This window comes from Vombatus ursinus, unplaced genomic scaffold, assembly GCF_900497805.2.
Source record: "Vombatus ursinus unplaced genomic scaffold, bare-nosed wombat genome assembly UNPS02014812.1, whole genome shotgun sequence".
NCBI classification, from domain to species: domain Eukaryota; kingdom Metazoa; phylum Chordata; class Mammalia; order Diprotodontia; family Vombatidae; genus Vombatus; species Vombatus ursinus.
This window is the reverse complement of record NW_020954590.1, coordinates 17537318-17558014: the sequence shown is the minus strand read 5'-3', so window position 1 is coordinate 17558014 and position 20697 is coordinate 17537318. Positions and strand designations below refer to the sequence as shown.

At 36.2% G+C, this 20697-nt stretch overlaps 1 protein-coding gene across 10 annotated transcripts in view; it reads left to right on the top strand.

Annotated features, from left to right (window-relative positions):
* The window catches only part of LOC114054112 (eyes absent homolog 1), a 161198-nt gene extending 141272 nt beyond the window's left edge, over positions 1–19926 (top strand). For all 10 annotated transcript variants that reach the window (XM_027877237.1, XM_027877240.1, XM_027877238.1 and 7 more), the window contains 2 exons: positions 3109–3209; positions 19570–19926. In XM_027877237.1, coding sequence (XP_027733038.1) covers positions 3109–3209; positions 19570–19650 — 182 coding nt within the window. In that variant the 3' untranslated portion in view covers positions 19651–19926. The remainder of the gene's footprint in view (positions 1–3108; positions 3210–19569) is intronic.
* The last annotated feature ends 771 nt before the right edge of the window (positions 19927–20697 follow it).

Sequence of the window (20697 nt, the reverse complement as noted above, 5' to 3'; positions counted from 1 at the left end):
GAATGCCAAACAAAACGTTTTATATTTGATACCAGCAATGGAGACCACTTTTCAAGGATATTCAAAGATTTTTTAAGAAGGAAGTTACAAGCCCCAAATAGAAGACCTCCATGCCGCTTATAAGGATATGAATTTGGATATGCCCCATAATAAAACTCTGTTTAAAAAGTTGAAGGACAGGGATACCCATTCAAGCAAATGAAAATCTCTTCTCTTTGTGGTTGGGTCATTTTTTAGTTGTGTCCAACCCTTTGTGACCCCTTTTGGGCTTTTCTTGGCAAAGATACTGGAGTGGTTTGCCATTTCCTTCACCAGCTCATTTTATAGAGGAGGAAACTGAGGCGAACAGGGTTAAGTGACTTGCCTAGAGTCACACAGTTAGTAAGTGTCTTAGGCCAGATTTGAACACACAAAGATGAGTCTTCCTAACTCCAGGCCCAGTGCTCTATTCTTTGTGTCACCTACCTACCCCAATTATCACTCTTCTAAAGTGTATTTTGGTAACTTACCAAGGTCATGGTACCAAAAGAATTCAGTAATCCCTATCTCCCCAGATTAACAGTCCTGTGCAATGTTTGTTTTTTATGTCAGGTAGATCAGACTTCCTACTATTTTTGGTGGTTAGAATTAGAATGAGAAATGACAATATTTGTCATCTAAGGAATACTTATGTGCAGAAATATACCACTTAGAATAAAATTTATATTTAATAGAAAAATGGCTATTTTATTTTAAATATGTTCATAGGCTTGTACCTCTGAGTAAAGAAGAAAAATTAAAAATGGAAAATATTCTAGTGATCAAAAAGAAAATCAAATGTAATACTCCTTTCTATGGAAATATGTTGTTTATTAGTAGAGGACTTTATAAATGAAGGTAGAAAAGAGAAAAAAATTAAGATTGAACTTAATGTATTTTTCTGTTAAAGTCACCATCAGATGTGGCATAACTGGGAATCTGAAGACTCAGGAAAACTCAGGATTGGAATAATAGCCAAAATACCAAATCTATATAAGTATTGTTTGCAACACACTGACCTTTAAAGCAATGGCTTAATTTTAAAGAAAATTGAATATTTTCAAAGCAAATTGTAGAAGAGATTCTATTCATTTCCTAAATACTAAATTTTGTCTTTAAAATGTAAATTAAATTCTCCATCAGACCTGAAAATGATCATAATGAAAACTTTTATTCTTTTTTTTCTGAATTGATGACTTCCTTGGTAAATGGAAGCACCCAATAAGGAAGCTATGTCTACCAATGAAGAACAAACAGCAACTGTCCTGTAGCTTCTAGTCTTACAATTTTCAGTACTGAATGTTCTAGTGACTTGACCAAGGTCACAAAGCTTTGGCTTTGTGTCGGAGGGAGGACATGACTGGGGCCAGCGCTCTGTCTACTATGTGTGCACCAATATATCTTAATGAAAATTTAATTCTGAATTTATAATTGTTTTCTTAATATGAAAATGCCTTGTCTACAGCAGGCAAAATTGGAAGATCTTTTGTTTTCATCAATTTCACATTAAAAATAACCAATCATTATTTTTTTCTGAAAAAAAACCATGTTATTTTATTTACATTTGCTTTTATAATTTTATATACGTTTGCTTCTCAGGAAAAAAAACAAATTACTCTATCTAGTTTTACCATTTTATATTTATGTGGAGAAAGCAGGAGCTGTTTATCTGTGGGTTTTTTAAGTGCTTTAGTATTTCTCTAGAGTGAGATGTATTAATGAAATTTTGTCCTTTGAATATATATATATATATATACATATATATATACATATATATATATGTATATATGTACCAATCCCATTCTGTCAGATGCAAATGAGTATTTTTGAGGCAAAATACAAATATGAAGCAGACATTTGTTTAAACAAACAGGTAATTTGTTCTCCTGTACATCTGATACTTATTTGAAATGGATGCAGGCACAGCTCAGCCATTCACATTTCAAAATCTATTTATAAGCTGGGCTATTGTCTACTAGAACAGGTCTGTTTGCAACAGAGGACTCAAAGGCCCAGTTTTTTTTCCAGAAAGAGACAATGCTTGCATTAACTGCAGCACAGGGCAGACAGTGCCTCAGACAGACACTGTAGTTTAAACGAAGGTCTGACATAAGAAAGATAATGAACAGATAAGCTGGTAATCTGTATAGAATTACCTTTATCCTATTTTTTCCTTTAGGAAAGTGTTTTATTGAACTTTGGTTGTCTAGGTATGGAATTTTCCATTCAGATCGAAAACTCCCATTATTTCTCTCTTGTACTTTGACATATTATTTCAAAAACATTCTCACAAAAATATCTCAACTGGACATGGCAACCCATTTATAAAGGAATATGGCAAGGGAGCCTAAAAAGAATGATAGACCTCAGATAAAAAGAACCTCCTAAGTTTTTTTCCTCTTGCTACAAGAAAAACAATTTTAATAACATGTCCCCATTTTCATCCCTGTCTAGGTAAGGTTTCAACTGTTTTTAAATGTCAGTGTAATTCAAAACATTATTGCTTTTTGCATCTATACATTAAAGAAATTCTGTGTGTGTATATGTGAGTGTGTGTGTGTGTGTGTGTGTTATATACTGGGGTTAACTCACTGTTATTTTAAGCACCACAAAACAAAATTTTAAAACTCAAGCTAAAATTGCTCATCTTTGTCGTCTGATTAGACACATACACACACACACCAAAAAAAAAAAAAAAAGACAGTAGAAAATGGTTTTTGTTTGATTTCCCTAGATCCCTCAAGTTCATGTTTGTTCAGTTCCTACTAATGAGTAAATGTTTCCTTAAGAGTCATTTCTTGATACATGTGGGGAAAAAACAACAATTCTGAGGAATATTTAAAATTTCAGACAATTTGATTGATGAATTCTTTGTTCTGAAGGCCTAAAGAGACAGACTTCTTCACATATCTTATTTAGGCAGAATCTAGTTGAATTATAAAATTTAAGTATATAATGTGAATTAGCAAGGTGTAAGGTACCTTTTATTGACTTAAAATCATTGTATGACTGATTATTTTATTATCAATATTCTATTGCCCGCATTTTTAAAAAAAATAAGTTTTTTTCCCACTTATTTCTGTCCTTTAGGAAAAGAAAGTTGTTTTGAGCGAATAATTCAAAGGTTTGGAAGAAAAGTTGTATATGTTGTTATAGGAGATGGTGTGGAAGAAGAACAAGGAGCAAAAAAGGTAATAATCCTTTCTGTATAATTGGTTTCTTTTCTTTTAAGTGGATGGGTCACTTACAAGACACTGAAATAGTTTTGGGAAAAGTATACCGCCGTGAATGGAATGCATCGTTAGATGTTAAACATTTCTCGCGATTGCAGCTGTCCAACCAAGCATTTATTTCTCCCCCTCTGGATTAGGAACTTAAATGTATTCAATGAAAAAAATCGTGATTAAGATACAAAATGATGCAATATTCCAAATGCAGGCAGTACATGGAGGAAAAGGTTTCTTGGATAGTGCTATTAAATATGTATTTTTTATACAACTCATGCAGAACATTTTTTTAAAGCAGTTTGTCTCAGGGATTGTTACAGTTCATTTTACAGATAAAACTTCTGTCTCATCTTAAGCTGCCCTTCTTGTGAAAACCTCTTCCAGAACACTGGTCCTTCTCTAGAAAGCTGAGTATGTTCACGGGACCATGATCTTAAACATCCCATACCCTTCTCATATGGTCCTCAATGTAGCACCTGCAGATAAATGTAATTCACTCATAGCCCTTCATTTTATTCTTTTGTCCCTAAGGAGAGTGGAAACAGACTTTTTCCCATCTGTAAACACATATTTATTATTTTATCAAAGTTCGTTTTAACTTCAGAGGAAAAGGAAAGTTGGGATATCTTGAATCTGAAAGAAACTTCCTGAACTTCAATAACAATTTGGTTCTGGCTCTGATTGTAGAAATACTCTCTAACTTGAGTTCCAGATTCAGGTCTACAGAGGTTTAACTTGGCGACCTGCAACAATTCCCTTAATCTCTATGTATCTCAGTTTTTCCCGTCTTTAACCTAGATAATAGTTCACTCTTGCCTACCACATATGAGTATTTACATTATAATCTGAATGTTGTAATTTATTAATGATATTAAAACAGGTAATACTTAGCAGAACACAAGCAAATTAAATACATAGAAATTAACAAACATTTTATGTATTTTGTGCTGTAAGATGTCTTCTTGTTGTTCCCCATTAAGTTGTGTGCAACTCTTTGTGACTTCATTTGGAGTCTTCTAGTCAAAAATACTGGAGTGGTTAACACTTCTTTCTCCAGTTCATGTTACAAATAAGGAAATTGAGGCAAACAGGGTTAAGTGACTGGCCCAGGGTCACACAGGTAATAAGTGTGTGAGGTTGAATTTTAACTCAGGTCTTCCTGGCTCCGGATCTGGTGCTCCGTCTAATGCACCACCTACTTGCCCCACTGTATGATTTAAATATTCATAATCTCAGTTGCTAATTGCATTTTTTTCCTGATAAATAAAAAATATATAATTGTTCACACACTTTTTACGAGTACATGCAGTCTGATGCAAATTTTCCATGGAATATGTTGAATATGTTATTGAATTAACCAACAGGAGAATTTGTTCATAGCTAAATTTCCATGCATTGATTGTGCTTGCTTCCCTAAATAACACCCAGATCCAGATATTTGGGAACATCCAAATAAATAACACAAATGGGACTTGCAGACAAACTTTGACCCTGAATTAAGCATTATATATACCACATCTAGGTAATGCAGTGGATAGAGTGCTGGGCCTGGAGTCAGGAAGACTCCTCTTCTTGAATTCAAATCTGGCCTCAGATACTTACTAGCTGTGTGACCCTGGGCAAGTCACTTAACCCTGTTTGCCTCAGTTTCCTCATCTGTAAAATGAGCTGGAAAAGGAAGTGGCAAGCTACTCCAGTATCTCTGCCAAGTCAACCCCAAATGGGGTCAGACAGAACTGAACAAAATATTACATTTACATGGTGTTGGGTCTTATGTGGGCATAATTTCAACCCTGGAATCTAGGATAATTTCATGTGTGCCTGAAATTAGGGTGGACCAAACTAAGATTCCTAGAATCTTCCCTGTACCAACTAGATCTGATTGCTGGGAAAGGTCAAGTCCCTTACTTTGCCTTCTCATTAGCTAATGGACCAGTCCAGGACTTCCCAAGAAGGTCCAACCCTACCAAGGATATGCAAGAATGGTCTTAGAATCTAGGAGATGATCACAGTATCACAGAGGAAGCTAGGTGCCAACGCAATTCATAGTTCAGGTTCTATAACATTTAGTAGTTTGGGTGGTGTAAGCCACTGACAGTTTATACTGGATGTCCTAGTTCCCTCATTGTCCAGTGATACTGTAGGGAAACACATCTGTTTGTTCTATCAGAGCTGAGTGCAGTCTAGTGAATCATGAGATTTCCCAGATTGTACTAGGGCTCTCCAAACCTACCCCTCCCTAATGAGCTGACAATAACTCCTGAATGTAGTCCAGATCCATTTCATCTTCTTGGCAGAGCCTCGAGATAGTGACAACTCAGCTACATTGGACCTCCTGGCGTGTCTTCATGGAGCCTATTACTGGCCTGTATTTCAGGAAAGAGAGCCAAGGTTGAAGTGTAGTCAGTGTTGTGCCAAAGTAGGCACTTGCCAAGACATGGGTCTGCCTTAGAGGCTGGTATTTTTTACTCTGGCATTTTCTGGAAAGGAAAATTCCAGGATAATCCCTACTAAAGGTACCAAAATGTTGCCTTTCCCCTTGTAGTGACCAATGTGATGAGTCTGAAGCCAGACACTTACAGTGCCAGGAAAAATCAGTAAATTCTGCTGAACCAAATCAAGAATACAGTTTTTGATATTTTTTTTGACAGAACCTTCCTAAGACAGAGTTTTTATGTAATTTAAATGTGTATACATATATGTGTAAATGCATATATGTATATATTTAAATATGTATGCTTAAGTAAAATAAAAAATAAAGCAATACTTTGTGGGGTATTATTTTTTCTGATAAGTGTAATATTCATTTTGATAATTAATCATGTAATACTTTGCATACAGTGTTTACTATTTTTTTCATATTACTGATCTTTTGTTCTCATATCACCTTCATTTTCAAATATATCATTTCCCCTTCCCCTTCAAAGAGAAGATTGGAAAGGTAGTCCAGTAAAACTACTCAACTCTTTAGCTTTTTCTGACTGTATATGCAGAGCTCTAGTCCTATGACCTCTACACTCTGAGACAAAATTACCATTAAAATAAAGATAGATGAGTTAGGAATCATTCTGTTAAATATTGGCAGCTTAGATTTGTGAGGCCTTAGATATGTATTATTCTTTGTGATCCACTAAGGGAAAAAATGTCCAACAGAAACAGAACCATTTTAATGGTGATATAGTAGAGCTAGCCTCATAAACAAGGTGCCCTGGGTTTCAAGTTCTTTCCCTGTCACATGATGGCTGGCAGGTGACTTAACCTCTCCCTGTATAAGGTAACCCTCTAAGACTGTGCCTTACAGACAAGTGGCTAACCTGTAGTGATGCAAGGAGTTTCCTTATTAGGGAATTTTCTATTCCATTGAGATGATAGGTCTAGTCCCTAAACCCATACCTATTCAACAAAATCAGCAAACATTAATGATCAGGCTTGATCCTAAAGAAGAGGGGAAATGTAGCTCCTTCTCTTCTTTGCAGCCTATCTTAGTCATTTATATGTGTTGAATTTTGTTGAATATCAGTTAAAATTGTTTAGTTTCTTTTTGAACAATTTTTTTCTCATAAAACACTCACTAAAACATGAGACCTAACGGCTATAAGGTAGTAATGGTTAAATCTGATGACTCTTGGCTCATCTGTCAATATTTTAAATGGGAATTTGTACCTGTACCAGAAATCCAAAGGTGTGTGCCACATTTGTGCTTTTTTGAAAGACAGTAATCTTCAATAAGCATTCATTAAGTGCCTGCCAGATGCTATGCTATGCACTGGTGAACAAAGACAAAACAAAGCAGTATCTGACCTCAGGGAGTTTACCTCCTATTCAGGAGAAAGCAAGAGATAATAGATAGGTGTTGTTATTTTTATTTATTAATTATTATTTATTATTAGTATTTATTAATTGCTGTTCATCCTTTACTTCTGAGAAGGACCAATGGCCTCACAAGGGTGATGTCTTGAATTGAATTGAAGTAAGGCAGAGTTGTGCAAAGTCATTAGCCTCATGTAGATGGAGAGATAGAGAGATGTAGAGATAGATGTAAATGTAGATATATCTGTGTCTGCACACACGTATACATATAGTAAAAAGGAAGATGTTAGCAAATTAGGGGTGAATCAGGAACCTTGAATGATGCTAAGGAATCCAAGAAGTAGAGATGAGGAGTGAGCATTTTAGGCATGAGAAAGTGCCTACTCAAAGGAAGATGGTAATATCCATTGTAAATGAGCTCAGTGCATATTTTCCAGAATCAGTAAAAATTTTTCAGCTATTTTTTTTAAATTTCAGAATACCAACTAGTTCCAGCAAAAGATACAGATGTAATGAGCCCATCATTTAATTGTGTATTTTATTTTACTTTTATACCAAAGTATTCAATTCTTGTGGTCCTTCAGCATAGGCACAATATTCCGCTAGTCATGATTTCTATATTTGTCTAATAGAGAAGGATCTGGTTTTTTTTTCTTTTACTTGCACTGAATTATAAGAGAAATGCTTTACTCTTAAACAGGCAATATTACAAAAACCTAAATTTGGGGGGAAATAAATCTATGAAACAGGTGTGTCTCACTATACCTTAAAATAAAATAAATTATGGAGTGATTACCCTCATTATGGAGGGATTCTTTGCTTTGTAAAAGGAGTTAGCACAGAGTTCTTTTAAATAACAAGCTTCCCTTGCTCACTGAAAATGTTTTTATTGCCAAAAAGCAATTCACATCCCACTTCTTAAGAAAACGTCTATTAAAATTAAGTGAGGGTCATATATATCTTGAATATTGTCTGTAAATTTGTACATTTGTCATTTCCCCTAATTTGGTCTTTATGTTGGAGGTAGGGGGGAACACCGCCACGAGGATGTAGGTTGTTATATTGTTTTGTTTCTGAACTTAAATGAAACTAATTAGTAGCTGTGATAACATCATAAGATTTAACACTGAACTATCCTATAGAAGCAAATGCCTGTTCACATCTCTTCAGAATTTTCCCTCACTCCCACATTTTGAGAGGGCTTTGTTTACCTGTCAGTTTCATATGTCCTTTTACAAGCTAACACAAAGATTTCTTCCTTGCCCTCTTTCATCTCTTCAAATAATGCTCTCTTGAAATAAATCATTTAGGGTACAAAAAATGCAAACCAGGGAGAGCTTTGTCCTTTGTTTCTTTATTGATGGTTGATGAGGTAGAATTCTGTGGAACAGGAACAGGAGCAGAAGTTATCCTTATTTTCTTTGCCAGTAAAGTCCCTGAGCTTTCTTCGGTAATTTAATCTGATGCAGTAATTTCTAAAAATTAAAAACAACCTCTAGAGAGGCACAGTTAGGAAAGCATGTCAAAAGAATAAACCATTCTTCTGACAGTATTCTTTTCTCCCCAGAACGGGGAAATCTTGGAAGTACTCTACCAGTCATGGTGTAAGGAAGATGTTCTTAATCTAGAATCTATCAATCTTTTAAAAGTATATTTGGATGACTATATTTCAATATAATTGGCTTCCTCTGGTTTTCCTATGAATTTCCTTTTACGCGTTGTGAGAACAATTGTGACAGGGGCTCCCTAGAATTACCAGACTTTCAGTTGGGTCCAGGAAGCAAAAAAGGGTTAAGAATCCATGGAATGGTGGAAAGAGTACTGAATTTGGAGTCAGAGGACCAACACTGTATCCACACTCTGCTTCTTTTACTATTTTTGTGACTTTGAGCAATTTCACCTTCCTGGGCCTCGTTAGTAGAATGAGGAAATTTGATGATCTGCAGGTATGTTCTAGCTCAAAATACTATAACTGGCTTAAACCCAGCTCTCATCTTCTAGTATGTGATATTGAGGGCAAAAAGAAATCTGATTGGAAGCAAAGTATACCTTGAAAAGGAATTGAAAGTCTATTAAGGAAAATTAATGAGACAAATGAATGACAAATGTCTTGGGGATTGAAATTGGATTAACTGAAAGACTCCTTTTTAATGACATGAATCTTAAGCCTTTAAAATAAAAGTTGGGTTTTATTTTGTAACTTTATAGCTGAAGACAACTTGTTTATATTGCAAGTAACCATTTATATGAAAAATCAGGAGGATGAAATTTAGAAATAGGAATTGTACCTGTGAATCCACTCTTATGGGGAGCTCCAGGGTAAAGAAACTCCATCTCCCAATGCAGGCTGTCATTTTGTTTACAAAATATACTTTTATAGAGTTGCTTAGGGGATTAGAAGTTAAATGATTTGCCCAGCCTTGCTGGTTCTGAGGCCAGCTTTTCTATCCACTAGGCCACATTGCTTTTATAATATTGAAGACTTCAAAGAGCAATGTGTTTTCCCCCGAGTGCTTAATTCTTAGAATTAATAACACATATATTGCCTAAATGCTAAAGTCATGGATTAAGCAATATGATGCATGGATATACAGAAGATTGATAGATAATAATTTGTGATGTGTTTGCTGATGAGGGAAATTTTTTTAGCTCTTCCAAAAATTAAAGATATTTCACATAATTCATTTTTTCCTCCTATGGAGGCTATCATCCGGCTAAAGCCTAAGGATTACATAGACTAGAATGGGCTACAGCAAGAATTGTGGAATATACTTCTCTAAGAAGCCTTCAAAAGCAGATGCCTAATATTATTAACAATGCTTCAACAAACTGTTAAAAAAATAAACCTAGAAATTTAGCCCTTGACCCCTATTCTTCTTCCTCTTTAGTTTTTTGCTTGATGAACCAATGTTGTCTTATGCCATTAACATTAACATGATTCTCAAATATACATCTCTAGCCCCAACTTCTGACCCAGGTTTCAGTCCTAAATTTCTTACTACCTATGGAGGATATGTCCTTTTGTCACCTCAAATTCAACTCAACCAAAACTGAATTGTGCTGAAGCTTACTCCACCTCCCAACCTCACTATTTCTATCATCAGTGCTACCATTCTCCAAATCACCCAGGCTCAAAAACCTGGAAATTATCTGCATCACTTTTCTTTCCTCCATTCTTTAAATATAATAAACTGCCAAGTCCTGCCAATACTACTACTGACATCCCTTTCACTTTTGACATTCTTTTTCCATAAATCTGAGCTAGAGATATATAATAAGAATCATTGGGATATAAGTGATAACAGAAACCACAAGACAGGATTGGTTCAATAAGTGAAAAGCTATAGAGTGCAAAGAATTTCTAAAACCTTGGACCGGAAGAGTAGGGGCCAAAAGCTAAATCCATAGGCATTCATCACTTCATGCCCGAACTTCAAATTGCTGCCAGCCTCTGTTAGTTTCCATGACACAAATTGAATTGAAAAATGCTTGTTTAATTGAATAGTCCCTTCCTTCCTCTCTTATCCACTCTATGTACTAATTCCAGACTTAGCTTCCTAAAAACAATTCTTAAAGCACATTTGTTCCCTACTGCCTACAGGATAATATCTAAACTCTATTTCTCCCAAATCCTATACATCCTCCAGGGCAGTTAAATGGTGTAGTGGATAGAGTGCCTGGCCTGGAGTCTGGAAGACCTGAGTTCAAATCTGACCTCAGACACGGATTAGCTCTGTGACCCTGGCCAAGTCATTTAAACCTGTTTGCCTCAGTTTCCTCACTTGTAAAATTAACTGGAGAAGGAAATGGCAAACTACTTCAGTATCTTTGCCAAGAAAACATCAAATAGGGTCACAGACAGTCAGTCATGACTGAACAGCAACAAAAACAACCATCACCACCACCCCCCCATCCTTCAATGTCTACTAAAAGCCTCATTTTTTTCAGATTACCTTTCTTATACAGACTTCTTCACTAGACTTCTCTAACACTTCTTATCATTCTTTTCTTTCTTCTGTAGTCTATTTTATTGTCCTGGGGTAGTGAAAATAGCCCTAGACCTGGAGTCATGAAGGCCTTGGTTTAAATTTAGCTATATGACTTTAGCTAACCATCTTATCTCTCTGAGGCTCAGTTACCTCATCTGAAAAACGAGGCTAAAATTATTGATAACTGTTAACTACTTCACAAGGTTCTGAGAAAAGTGTTTCATAAACCTTAACGTACCACAAAAATTATTGTTTCCCTTTTCACATGTCTCCCTGAGTATATGATGTGCCTAGAGGTCACAGGGATGGTTTTACTTCCATTTATTTTGCATCCCCCTACAACATCTAAAATTGTCCTTTGAACATGTACAAGAATTAACATCGAATCATGTAGCTAGAATAGTCCTTAGGTGCTACCTAGGCTAAGCCTTTTATTTTGGAGATGAGGAAAGAGACCCAGAGAGATTAAATGATTTACCCAAGGTCACACATCTGTTAGCAGCAGGCTCAAGACTAGAAAGAAAAAGTCTCATGATCTAGACCAGTACTCCTCCCACGATACTGCACTGTTTTGTTTTGTTTTTTGTTTGGATATGTTGGACGAATAGATAATGCCATTTCAGAGAACAAGGGTACACAACGTACCTGTTGTCCTGAAACATTCATTCCAGCTGCATTTTCAGAGAAATCACAATACTTTAAAGGATATATCTTACCAAACATCCTCTCTAAAACACACCAGAAAAATGATTGATCAAACTTTTACTTAAATACTTCTGTCAAAGAGAACCCACTAACTCCTGAGGTAGGGTGTTCCATTTTGGAATAGTTCTAACTTATTTGGAAGGTTTCCCTTATATCAAACTAAAATCTTTCTCCAGCTTCCAACCATTGTTTTTAATTCTATTTTCTAGGACCAAGGAGAATTCTAATACTTTCTCCACACCATAGCCCTCCAACACTTCATACTCGACTTTGAAGGGCCTAACAGTACTGTTGTACAGTATAGGAACCTACTAACAGTTGATTGAATGGAATCTTCATGCAGGTGACCTTTGTTGGAGCAATCATCACTTCATTGCTAGTCAGTAGGTTAGGGACCTGACTGTAAATCATCATCCCTTTCTACTTAGTACTGAAGCGAAACACATCTTCCTATCCCAGCTCTCTTTTATCTGTTGTCTCCCTCTGCTTCTTAAGTTAGAGACTATCTCACTTTTGCTTTTGTATTCCAAGCTCAGAGCACTCTGCATGGCACATAGTATGTTGTTGTTGTTCAGTCATTCAGCTGTGCCGAAATGCAGCAGAGTGTCCATAGGGTTTTCTTGGCAAAGATACTGGAATGTATTGCCATTCCCTTCTCCAGTGGATTAAGGCAAACGGAGATTAAGTGACTTGCCCAGGGTCACACAGCTAGTTAGTGTCTGAGGCCAGATTTAAACTCAAGTCTTCCTGACTCCAGGCTCAGAGCTCTATCCACTGAGCAACCTAGCTGCCTCTGGCATATAGTTAGTATTTAACAAATCTATCCATTCACTCAAGTATGGGCAATAGGGGAAACTTCAGGGTTCATTAGGCTTACTCTCTTTGACATGAAACTTCAAGTTCTAGACACATTAGAGGTGTTGTATTATATTATATCTATTCTCTAGAACTTTAGTTGGTAGGGAAACTTTGATTCTTCATTCTCTCTGTCTGTCCGTCTGTCTGTCTGTCCATCTGTCTCTTTCTCTCTCTATTCCTGCCAGTCTCTGTGCCTCTCTGTGTCTGTGTCTGTCTGTCTGCCTGTCTCTCTCTCTCTCTGTCTGTCTGTCTGTCTGTCTCTTTCTCTCTCTGTCTCTCTCTCTCATTAAGAGTGCAACTACTCACCAGATCCCACTATTGGAACTTTGACATTCTCCATTTTAAGCCTGATCCAATTTGCCCTTCAGGCAATCTGAGGGCTCATCATACTGGTGCTGTACTTTTCCTGAACATCCAATGGACTTAGTCCACTGCAGCTCCAAACTCCTAAATTCAAATGACCACTAACCTCAGAGCTCTAGTAGCAGTGATTACAAGTAAGGAATATAGGCAAGTACTACCATGCCCAGCTTATCTCCCATTTTCACAATATTGTTAACCTTCTACTTCTTCTGATTCTTTATCAAGCCATTCTTGGTGAGAAGATATTGTTGTATCAGCATTCATTAGTAGCTTTTCAATATGAAATTCCAATGAAAATAGAAAGCATGGCATAGTGGATAAAAAGTCAGACTTGAAGCCAGAAAGGCCTAGGTTCAAGTCCTGCTTCTGACATATACTGGTTACTGGCATAATAGAATCACAATTCTAGGCAAATCATTTAAACCTCTCAATGTTTTAAGCTACTCTCTAGATTCTGCCTTGCAAAGAAGGCACTGACCTTAATTATTAAAGGGAGTTTCATCACAGAGACTTCCCTGGATCACTGAAGTCACAGCTCTAGTTCTACAAGCCCCAGTTTATTGCTAGTGAAAATCATTTGACTCTGTCACTGGTGGGGGCAATCATTTCACTTCAGTCTAAAACATCTAAAAAATGACTCCTACTTTTTTTTTTTGCAAATGTCATCCTGCTTGTGGTATAGAGTATGGTCATCATTATGTAGCTCCTGGACCTGGTAAGATTCGTCTGATGAGTTGTATGAATCTCACTGAAGGGCAAAAAAAGACATCCCCAAAAATAGTTGAGTGGCAACTTCCTTTGTTGTGTCCTCAAGCCTTAGTGCTTGAAAAAACTGTTATCATTATGCCACCTTTTTTCCATTAGTAACAAGAATGAATTAGCTAAAATGATAGCCACAGCCAGCCTGTGAATACAGCTAGGTTGAGGGAATTTTAGCCAGAATACAAATCCACAGGTGAAATATTTTTAAGTTAATGAATACAGCAGAAGAAGGGATTGTTGTTGTTGTTGTTGTTTTTCCTGACTTACTTCTATCCCTATCGTGCAGGAAAGACTACATGGCCATCATGGTACAGTGGAAAGAGGAGAGCTCTGGAGCTTTAATATCCCACATGTTAATATCCTACTTTTGTTTCTTATGAGTTATATGATCTTGAGCTAGTCATTTAACCAATTTGAGATTCAGTTTGCACATTTATGAAAGGATGGTGTTGGTCTAAATATCATCTCGGAGCTCCCTTTGAACTTGAAATCTCATGTGTGCTATCCTGTGTTGTAATATAAAGACTTATTAAAAATATTGACTTTTGTTATACAGTAGCTGTTTCAGAAGAATTATATTAAGAGTCCCTTTGGTCAAAGAGAGCAATGGAATTCATGATGATCACCATAATCAGCTATCTTGTCATTCTCATAAACATGAGGGTCTTTAAAATATTATAACATTTTCCAGCACTTCAAATACTAAAACCAAAGCAATGTTTCCTTTCATTGATTGTAAATCTCCATGGGTTTATGTGAAGATCCCAAGGCTTCATTTTATGACTTTAAATGAAAAACCTGAAACTTAGACAAAGGTTCATGTTGTAATTTGGCAGGTCCTTCACGCTTTGTGAAGTTTCATTCATGAAGTTAAAAAGATATTAAGGAATTCCTATAATTCAAGAACTAGAATGGGATTCAAGGATAATCTGTTCTAGTCTTTCTGAGGTAGCATTGGTGCAGGGAAAAGATCACTGACTCTGGAGTCCAAGGACATGAGTTCAAATCCTACTTTTGAGGCTCCCCATATGACCTTGGGCAAGTCACTTTACTTCCCTAGACATCTGTATCCTCCTGTAAAATAAGAGATTTGAACTAAATACCCCCGGAGATCCCCTCTAGCCCTAGATCTCTAAGTTTATGGTCTTTACCCAAAACATGAGTCTTGTCTATGCCCAACAAGCTGAGGCCAAAAACCTCCTATGTTAGGGAACTCTTTATCTCACAGGCATTCCATTCAATTTCTTTTTTTCCCTTTTCTTTCTTTCTTTCTTTCTTTCTTTTCTTTTTTCCCCCTGACAGCTCTCATTGTTAAGTACTTCCACTTTATATTGAACTAAATATATCTCCCAGCAATTTATGCCTACTGGTCCTAATTCTGTCATCCAGAACAGAAGACCCAGTCAAACCCCTTTCCAACCTTCAAATGTCAAAAGAAAGTAATCCTGACCCCTCCTCCCAATTCTCTTGGCTAAATATTCCCAGACCCTTCAACCAGTCTTCATATGATGTGGTTTCTAGTTTCTCCTCACAATCAAAATCTGGAAAGAATTCCCATATTCTCCAGATCCCTTCTTAGTCAGTAATGAGAATGGAGTTAATGCTGGAGGCATGAATATGAGCCTGTATAAATTCTTAAGGACTTTATGAAAGTTTTTGCTTTGATTGTGACCTACATAGCCAGGATTATGATATGAGCTTCTCTATTAAAGCAGTCTACCTAGCTCATTTGTGCTTCAGAGATGTGGATGATAAATATTCATTGCTTTTTTGTAATCCCTTGATTGATGCATTGTTCTCATTGAACTAGTTGTGGTAGAATCAGTTTTCAGTACCCCTACTGCTTATGTAAACAGCTTAATAGATGCTCACCCACTCATTGTTCATGTGGGTGTCTGCTCCAGGAATTTGAGATTTCTCTGGAATTCTTCATGAGTCTTTATTCATTAGAAGTTTCCAATTAAGCTGTCTAATTGTGCTCAATCACAAAATGCCAAATTACTCTGCTTGCATTGCCAAAGAGAACTTGGAGCATAGCATCACATACATTCAGCAGTTTTCAAGATGACCCTGAACAAGATACTTAACCTCTTTCTAAACCTCAGTTTTCTCATCTGTAAGCGGAGAACTAATAATCCTTTTACTAGTGTTCCCAGAAGGTTTTTGTGAGGAAGGATCATATGTAATCCTTGAAATACTATATTATTATAAGTTATCATTACTGCTATTGACATCCTACTAACCTGATTGCAGTCAGATAATCAACGAAATTTGACTGATTTTCTTTTGTTTTATTGAAAGATAGTAGTGATTATGAGCGACTTCTTATTGGGAAACATTGACCTATGGCCTCTTTGTCATTTTCCATGTTTGTTATACCACCACATATACTCCCCTAGATGACTGTATTCTAAAGAATCCATTCCTGGTTGTAGAACATCCTCTACCCTCATAGGATCAAGAACCTAACATTCATCCAGTTAAATGGATTTCTTATGTTTTTGTTTCATTTCTTTTAACTCACTTTAAGTTTTACTTATGCCTTTTTTTTATTTTCACATCATGCTCATTTCTAGATATCTCTTACCTGCTCCAACAGTGAGCCTTCCTTATAAACAAAGAAAAACAGCTAAGTAAAATTAGTTGACATAGTGACTGCATCTGAGAATACGTACAGCCGCACAAGGCATGGTCCCTTAGCAAAAAGAGGGTGGTACATTGCCTTATCTCTGGGGCCAAGATTAATCAGTAGAGTTACATAGCATTCAGCTTTGTTCTGTTATTTTCATTATTATAGTAATGGTCTATAATGTTTTCCCAGTTCTACTTACTTAACTCTTTATTAGTTCATACAAGTCTATGTGTATTTATCTGAATTCATACTATCCATTGCTTCCTGTGGCACAGTAGTATTCCTTGTGCCACAATTTATTTAGCCACTCTCCAAATGATGGAGATTTTCTAGATGACTAGTTATAAGGATGAAAATGAAGAGGAAAGAGCCATTGGAGATGGTGACAAATTTCTGGCATAAAAATTATAGATGGTCAATATCATTAATATTCTTTGGAGAACAAAGAATTAAATAAATATGAAAAATAATTATTAGCACTTATTGTCATATATACTTATTTGATCCTCTGCCAAAAAAGCTAAATAATATTTTTGCAAAATGGATAATTTTGACTATTTAATTTTTGGTATATTTAAGATAATAATGTTATAGATTTGGAGCTAGAAGGAACCTAAAAGATCTTATAGTCCAACCTTGTCATTTTATAAATAAGAAAACTGAGGCCCAGAGAAATTTTGACTTGCTAAAGGACACATAGGTAGTAAGAAATAGAGGTGGAATTCAAAACCATGGTCACTAACTTCAAAGATTTCACTGTTCTATTACATTGCCTCACTTACTTGTCAACGAATGCATCCTTCTTAAAAGAAACTGCAGATATACACTTAGTTCTTAGTCAGTTCTTAATTATCCTTAAATGACATCAATGTCATAGATAGTTCAAAATATTTTGCCATCCAAAAGCCATTTACAATTGATGAGAGGACTTGGAACCATGTCAAATGAGAAAAGGTTGAAAGACCTGAAGATATTTAGGTTGGTAAAGAGGAAACCTGGATCGACTGGGGATGGAGATGTATAGGATATGATCCCTGTCTTCAACTGTCAGTCTTATAATTCCAAATGTTGGAAGGTCTGTTATGTACCAGAGGGACTAGAAATATTGGGGGTTGGAGAAGGGATTCAGATCATATGATTAGAATTAATGGAAATTAGTAATAAGGAATTAATTTTCATTCAATGTAAGAAGAAACTTCCTAACAATTACAGCAATCCTAAAACAGGGGCAGCTACGCGGCACAGTAGATAAAACATTGGGCCTAGAGTCAGGAAGACTCATCTTCTTGAGTGCAAATCTGGCTTCAGACACTTACTAGCTGTGTGACCCTGAGGCAACTGTTTGCCTCAGTTTCCTCATCTGTAAAATGAGCTGGAGAAGGAAATGGCAAACCACTCCAGTATCTCTGCCAAGAAAACCCCAAATACGGTCACAAAGAGTCAGATACAACTGAAACAACTAAACAACAACAAAAACAGAATAAGAAAACAGATCTTCCTTTTAGAGGTATATAAACTAAGGTTTGTTATGGGTATTGTAGAGGTGTTCTATGTGTTAGATGAGTGTTGGACCACATGGAGGAAGCAGGTATATTCTTACGGCACTTGACTTGGAATCAGAAAGACTTAGGGCTCAAGAATTACCTTGGTTATTCATTTAATCTCTCTGTGCCTCAGTTTTTTCATCTGTAAAATGAGGAAGTTAGACTCAACCTATTAAGTCTCTTCCAGCTTTAAATCTATAATCCTTTGATCCTGTGAAGTTATGTCAGAGGTCCCTTCCCACCTTCCCACAATGGGATTCTATATCATGATCAACAAGCTTTTATTAAACTCTTACTTTGTACCCGGCATCATGCTAAACACTGGAGATACAAAGACTATAATATAGTATTAGTTAACCAATGTATGAATTTAATAACTTATTATTTACATTTTTAGACACACATTCTAACCAGGGGTCTGCCATCACCTAGCAGATTAGGTGGTTGAGATGATCCGAGTTCATGCTGAGTAGTGGGTTTCATGTTGACTTTCAGATAAATCCACCAAATGGACACCCAAACTGATGGCATTACTACTTTCTCTGTGCCAGAAGTTTGTACTTTGAAGCTGCTCAGATTCCATAGAATTACACTTGCAAAAAACTACACCTTAGCCTTCATGTTATTTTTTGCTTAAAAAACATCTTTGCCCTCTGAAAGAAAGGTGATGGTTATCTCCTTGTTATTTATGGAAAAATATCTTGCTGATGTATCAGAACTTGTAGTTTTTTGAGCAGTAAGACTTTATAATCATATTTTCACCCTTCATGGATGAAGTCATCTGTGTTTTTTCCTGTTTTTCCTGTTTCTGGTTTATTCAGGTGGTGCCTAAGCGTACATATGGTTTAAACCCCATATTTCTAAGCTTCTCTAAAAAAATGCAACTTAAACATTCATTTTAAAATTTTCCCATATGGCAATGCCATTTGGAGGTCATTGCAAAGAATAACCAACATAAACCACTCAAGTAAATTTACTTTAGATGTGAGCAAAACTAAGTTTTGATATATTTAAATCACTACAAACCACAATTGCATGAATTGTTACAAACTACAAGCTATTTAAAATTTAAGCTCTGACTTTGTGCTATGTAAATGTTTCAAAAAGCCCAGAAGTTTTCCAGATTTTCATTCCTAGCTAATGTTTTCTTTAAAATAGAATCAGTCGCCATGTTGTAATGTAGCTTTTTTTACTTAAAATCTAAATGTGTTCCTGAGCAAGTCATTTAACTTTTCTCAGCCTCAGTTTTCCTATCTATAAAATGGGGGAGGAGTGAAATAATACCGCCTATTTCACAGAACTGTTGTGAGGACAAATGAGATTCCACATGAAATGGGCTTGGAAAACCTCAAAGTGCTATATAAATAGTAACTGTTGTTGTTTAAGAACTACATACCATTTTCTTGAAAGAAATGAACTCTAGGTAATTAATGTTTTTAAATTAATGTACTCTATCCCCTCCTCATATTCAGGGAAGATTTGTTTTTTGTTTAAAATAGATGTGATAATATTGGCCATCAGTGGGAGGTTTCCAAAATAACACCAGAGAGAAGTGATAAGACACTTTAATTGATTTCTAAATAGAGATGGGTAGCATTCAAAAAAACCTCATCAGGTAAAGTTCCATTGTATTACCTTTTTTTTTTCTTTGCCATCCACAGCATGCAATGCCATTTTGGAGGATCTCAAGCCACTCTGATCTTATGGCTCTTCATCATGCCTTAGAACTGGAGTACCTGTAGCAGCCTGTGAGCACTTTGAAATTCCCCCACATCCTTATGTCCATGGACAGTATACAGGAGGCCTGTGTCTCATAACAACATTGGACTACAGAACATTGTGGTCTCCACATGCAGATACACAGCTGCCTCTGGTCTTAACCTATGCCCTTTCAGTAAACGGAGGACCATGCTTTTTCCTTCAGAACAGCTGTCGATTCTAGTACTGTGAATCCAATGGGAAAAAGACAAAAGCCATGAGAATGTCCTATCCATGTGTCTCTGCCACATTAGCTACACGGTTCAAACCTGTGAAGGAAGAAAGACCCTTAAAATGCTTTGATTTGTAGCATCTTCAGTGTGACAGAAACTGCTTCTTCAGTACAGCAAACTTGATTGCACAATGAAGACTGGGATTGCTTTGTTTTGTTTTTTCCTTTCTCAATACCAATGGAGTAATTTTCTTGTAAAGAAGGTTGACTTTGGGGTGTCTCTTACCCAGGGTACTCTGTACATCTCTACTTATTTATGAACAGACTGTGTTTTTGACATCAAGTAAATGGAAGGACGTTTGATAGGAGTTAGGTGCTTTCCGACCTCAGCCTTCTGATAGCCACAGCAAGTACTTGGATTTTAGCACATTGCGAAGTAGTTTAAAGTATGTCTAATTTAAACAGATGTGTACATCACTGAGACAATCATGTACAGGAAGAATTTTTTTGTGTAAATTTGTAATAATGGATGATTCTTTTACATATTGTTTAGGGAGATGCTATTGAAAGGTAGAAATGCCTTGCTAGTGAAATATAAGAGGCATCATGGGCACAATGTCTCATGATGCACCTTATTCAAAGGGTTGGCTATAAATATGTAGATAATGGATTTTTTTAGATAAATTTGTCAAGACCAAAAGCATGGATGTCAAGTGTCAATCAGGATTTTGTTTTTGTTTTTTTCCTAGCTATTTTCTTTCCCTCGGTTCTTCTGCGTAAATTAAAAAGGCCCATTAGGACATCATTATTAAAAACAACATGCCCACAGCACCTCCTCCCCCTGAAGTTTCTCAAAAGA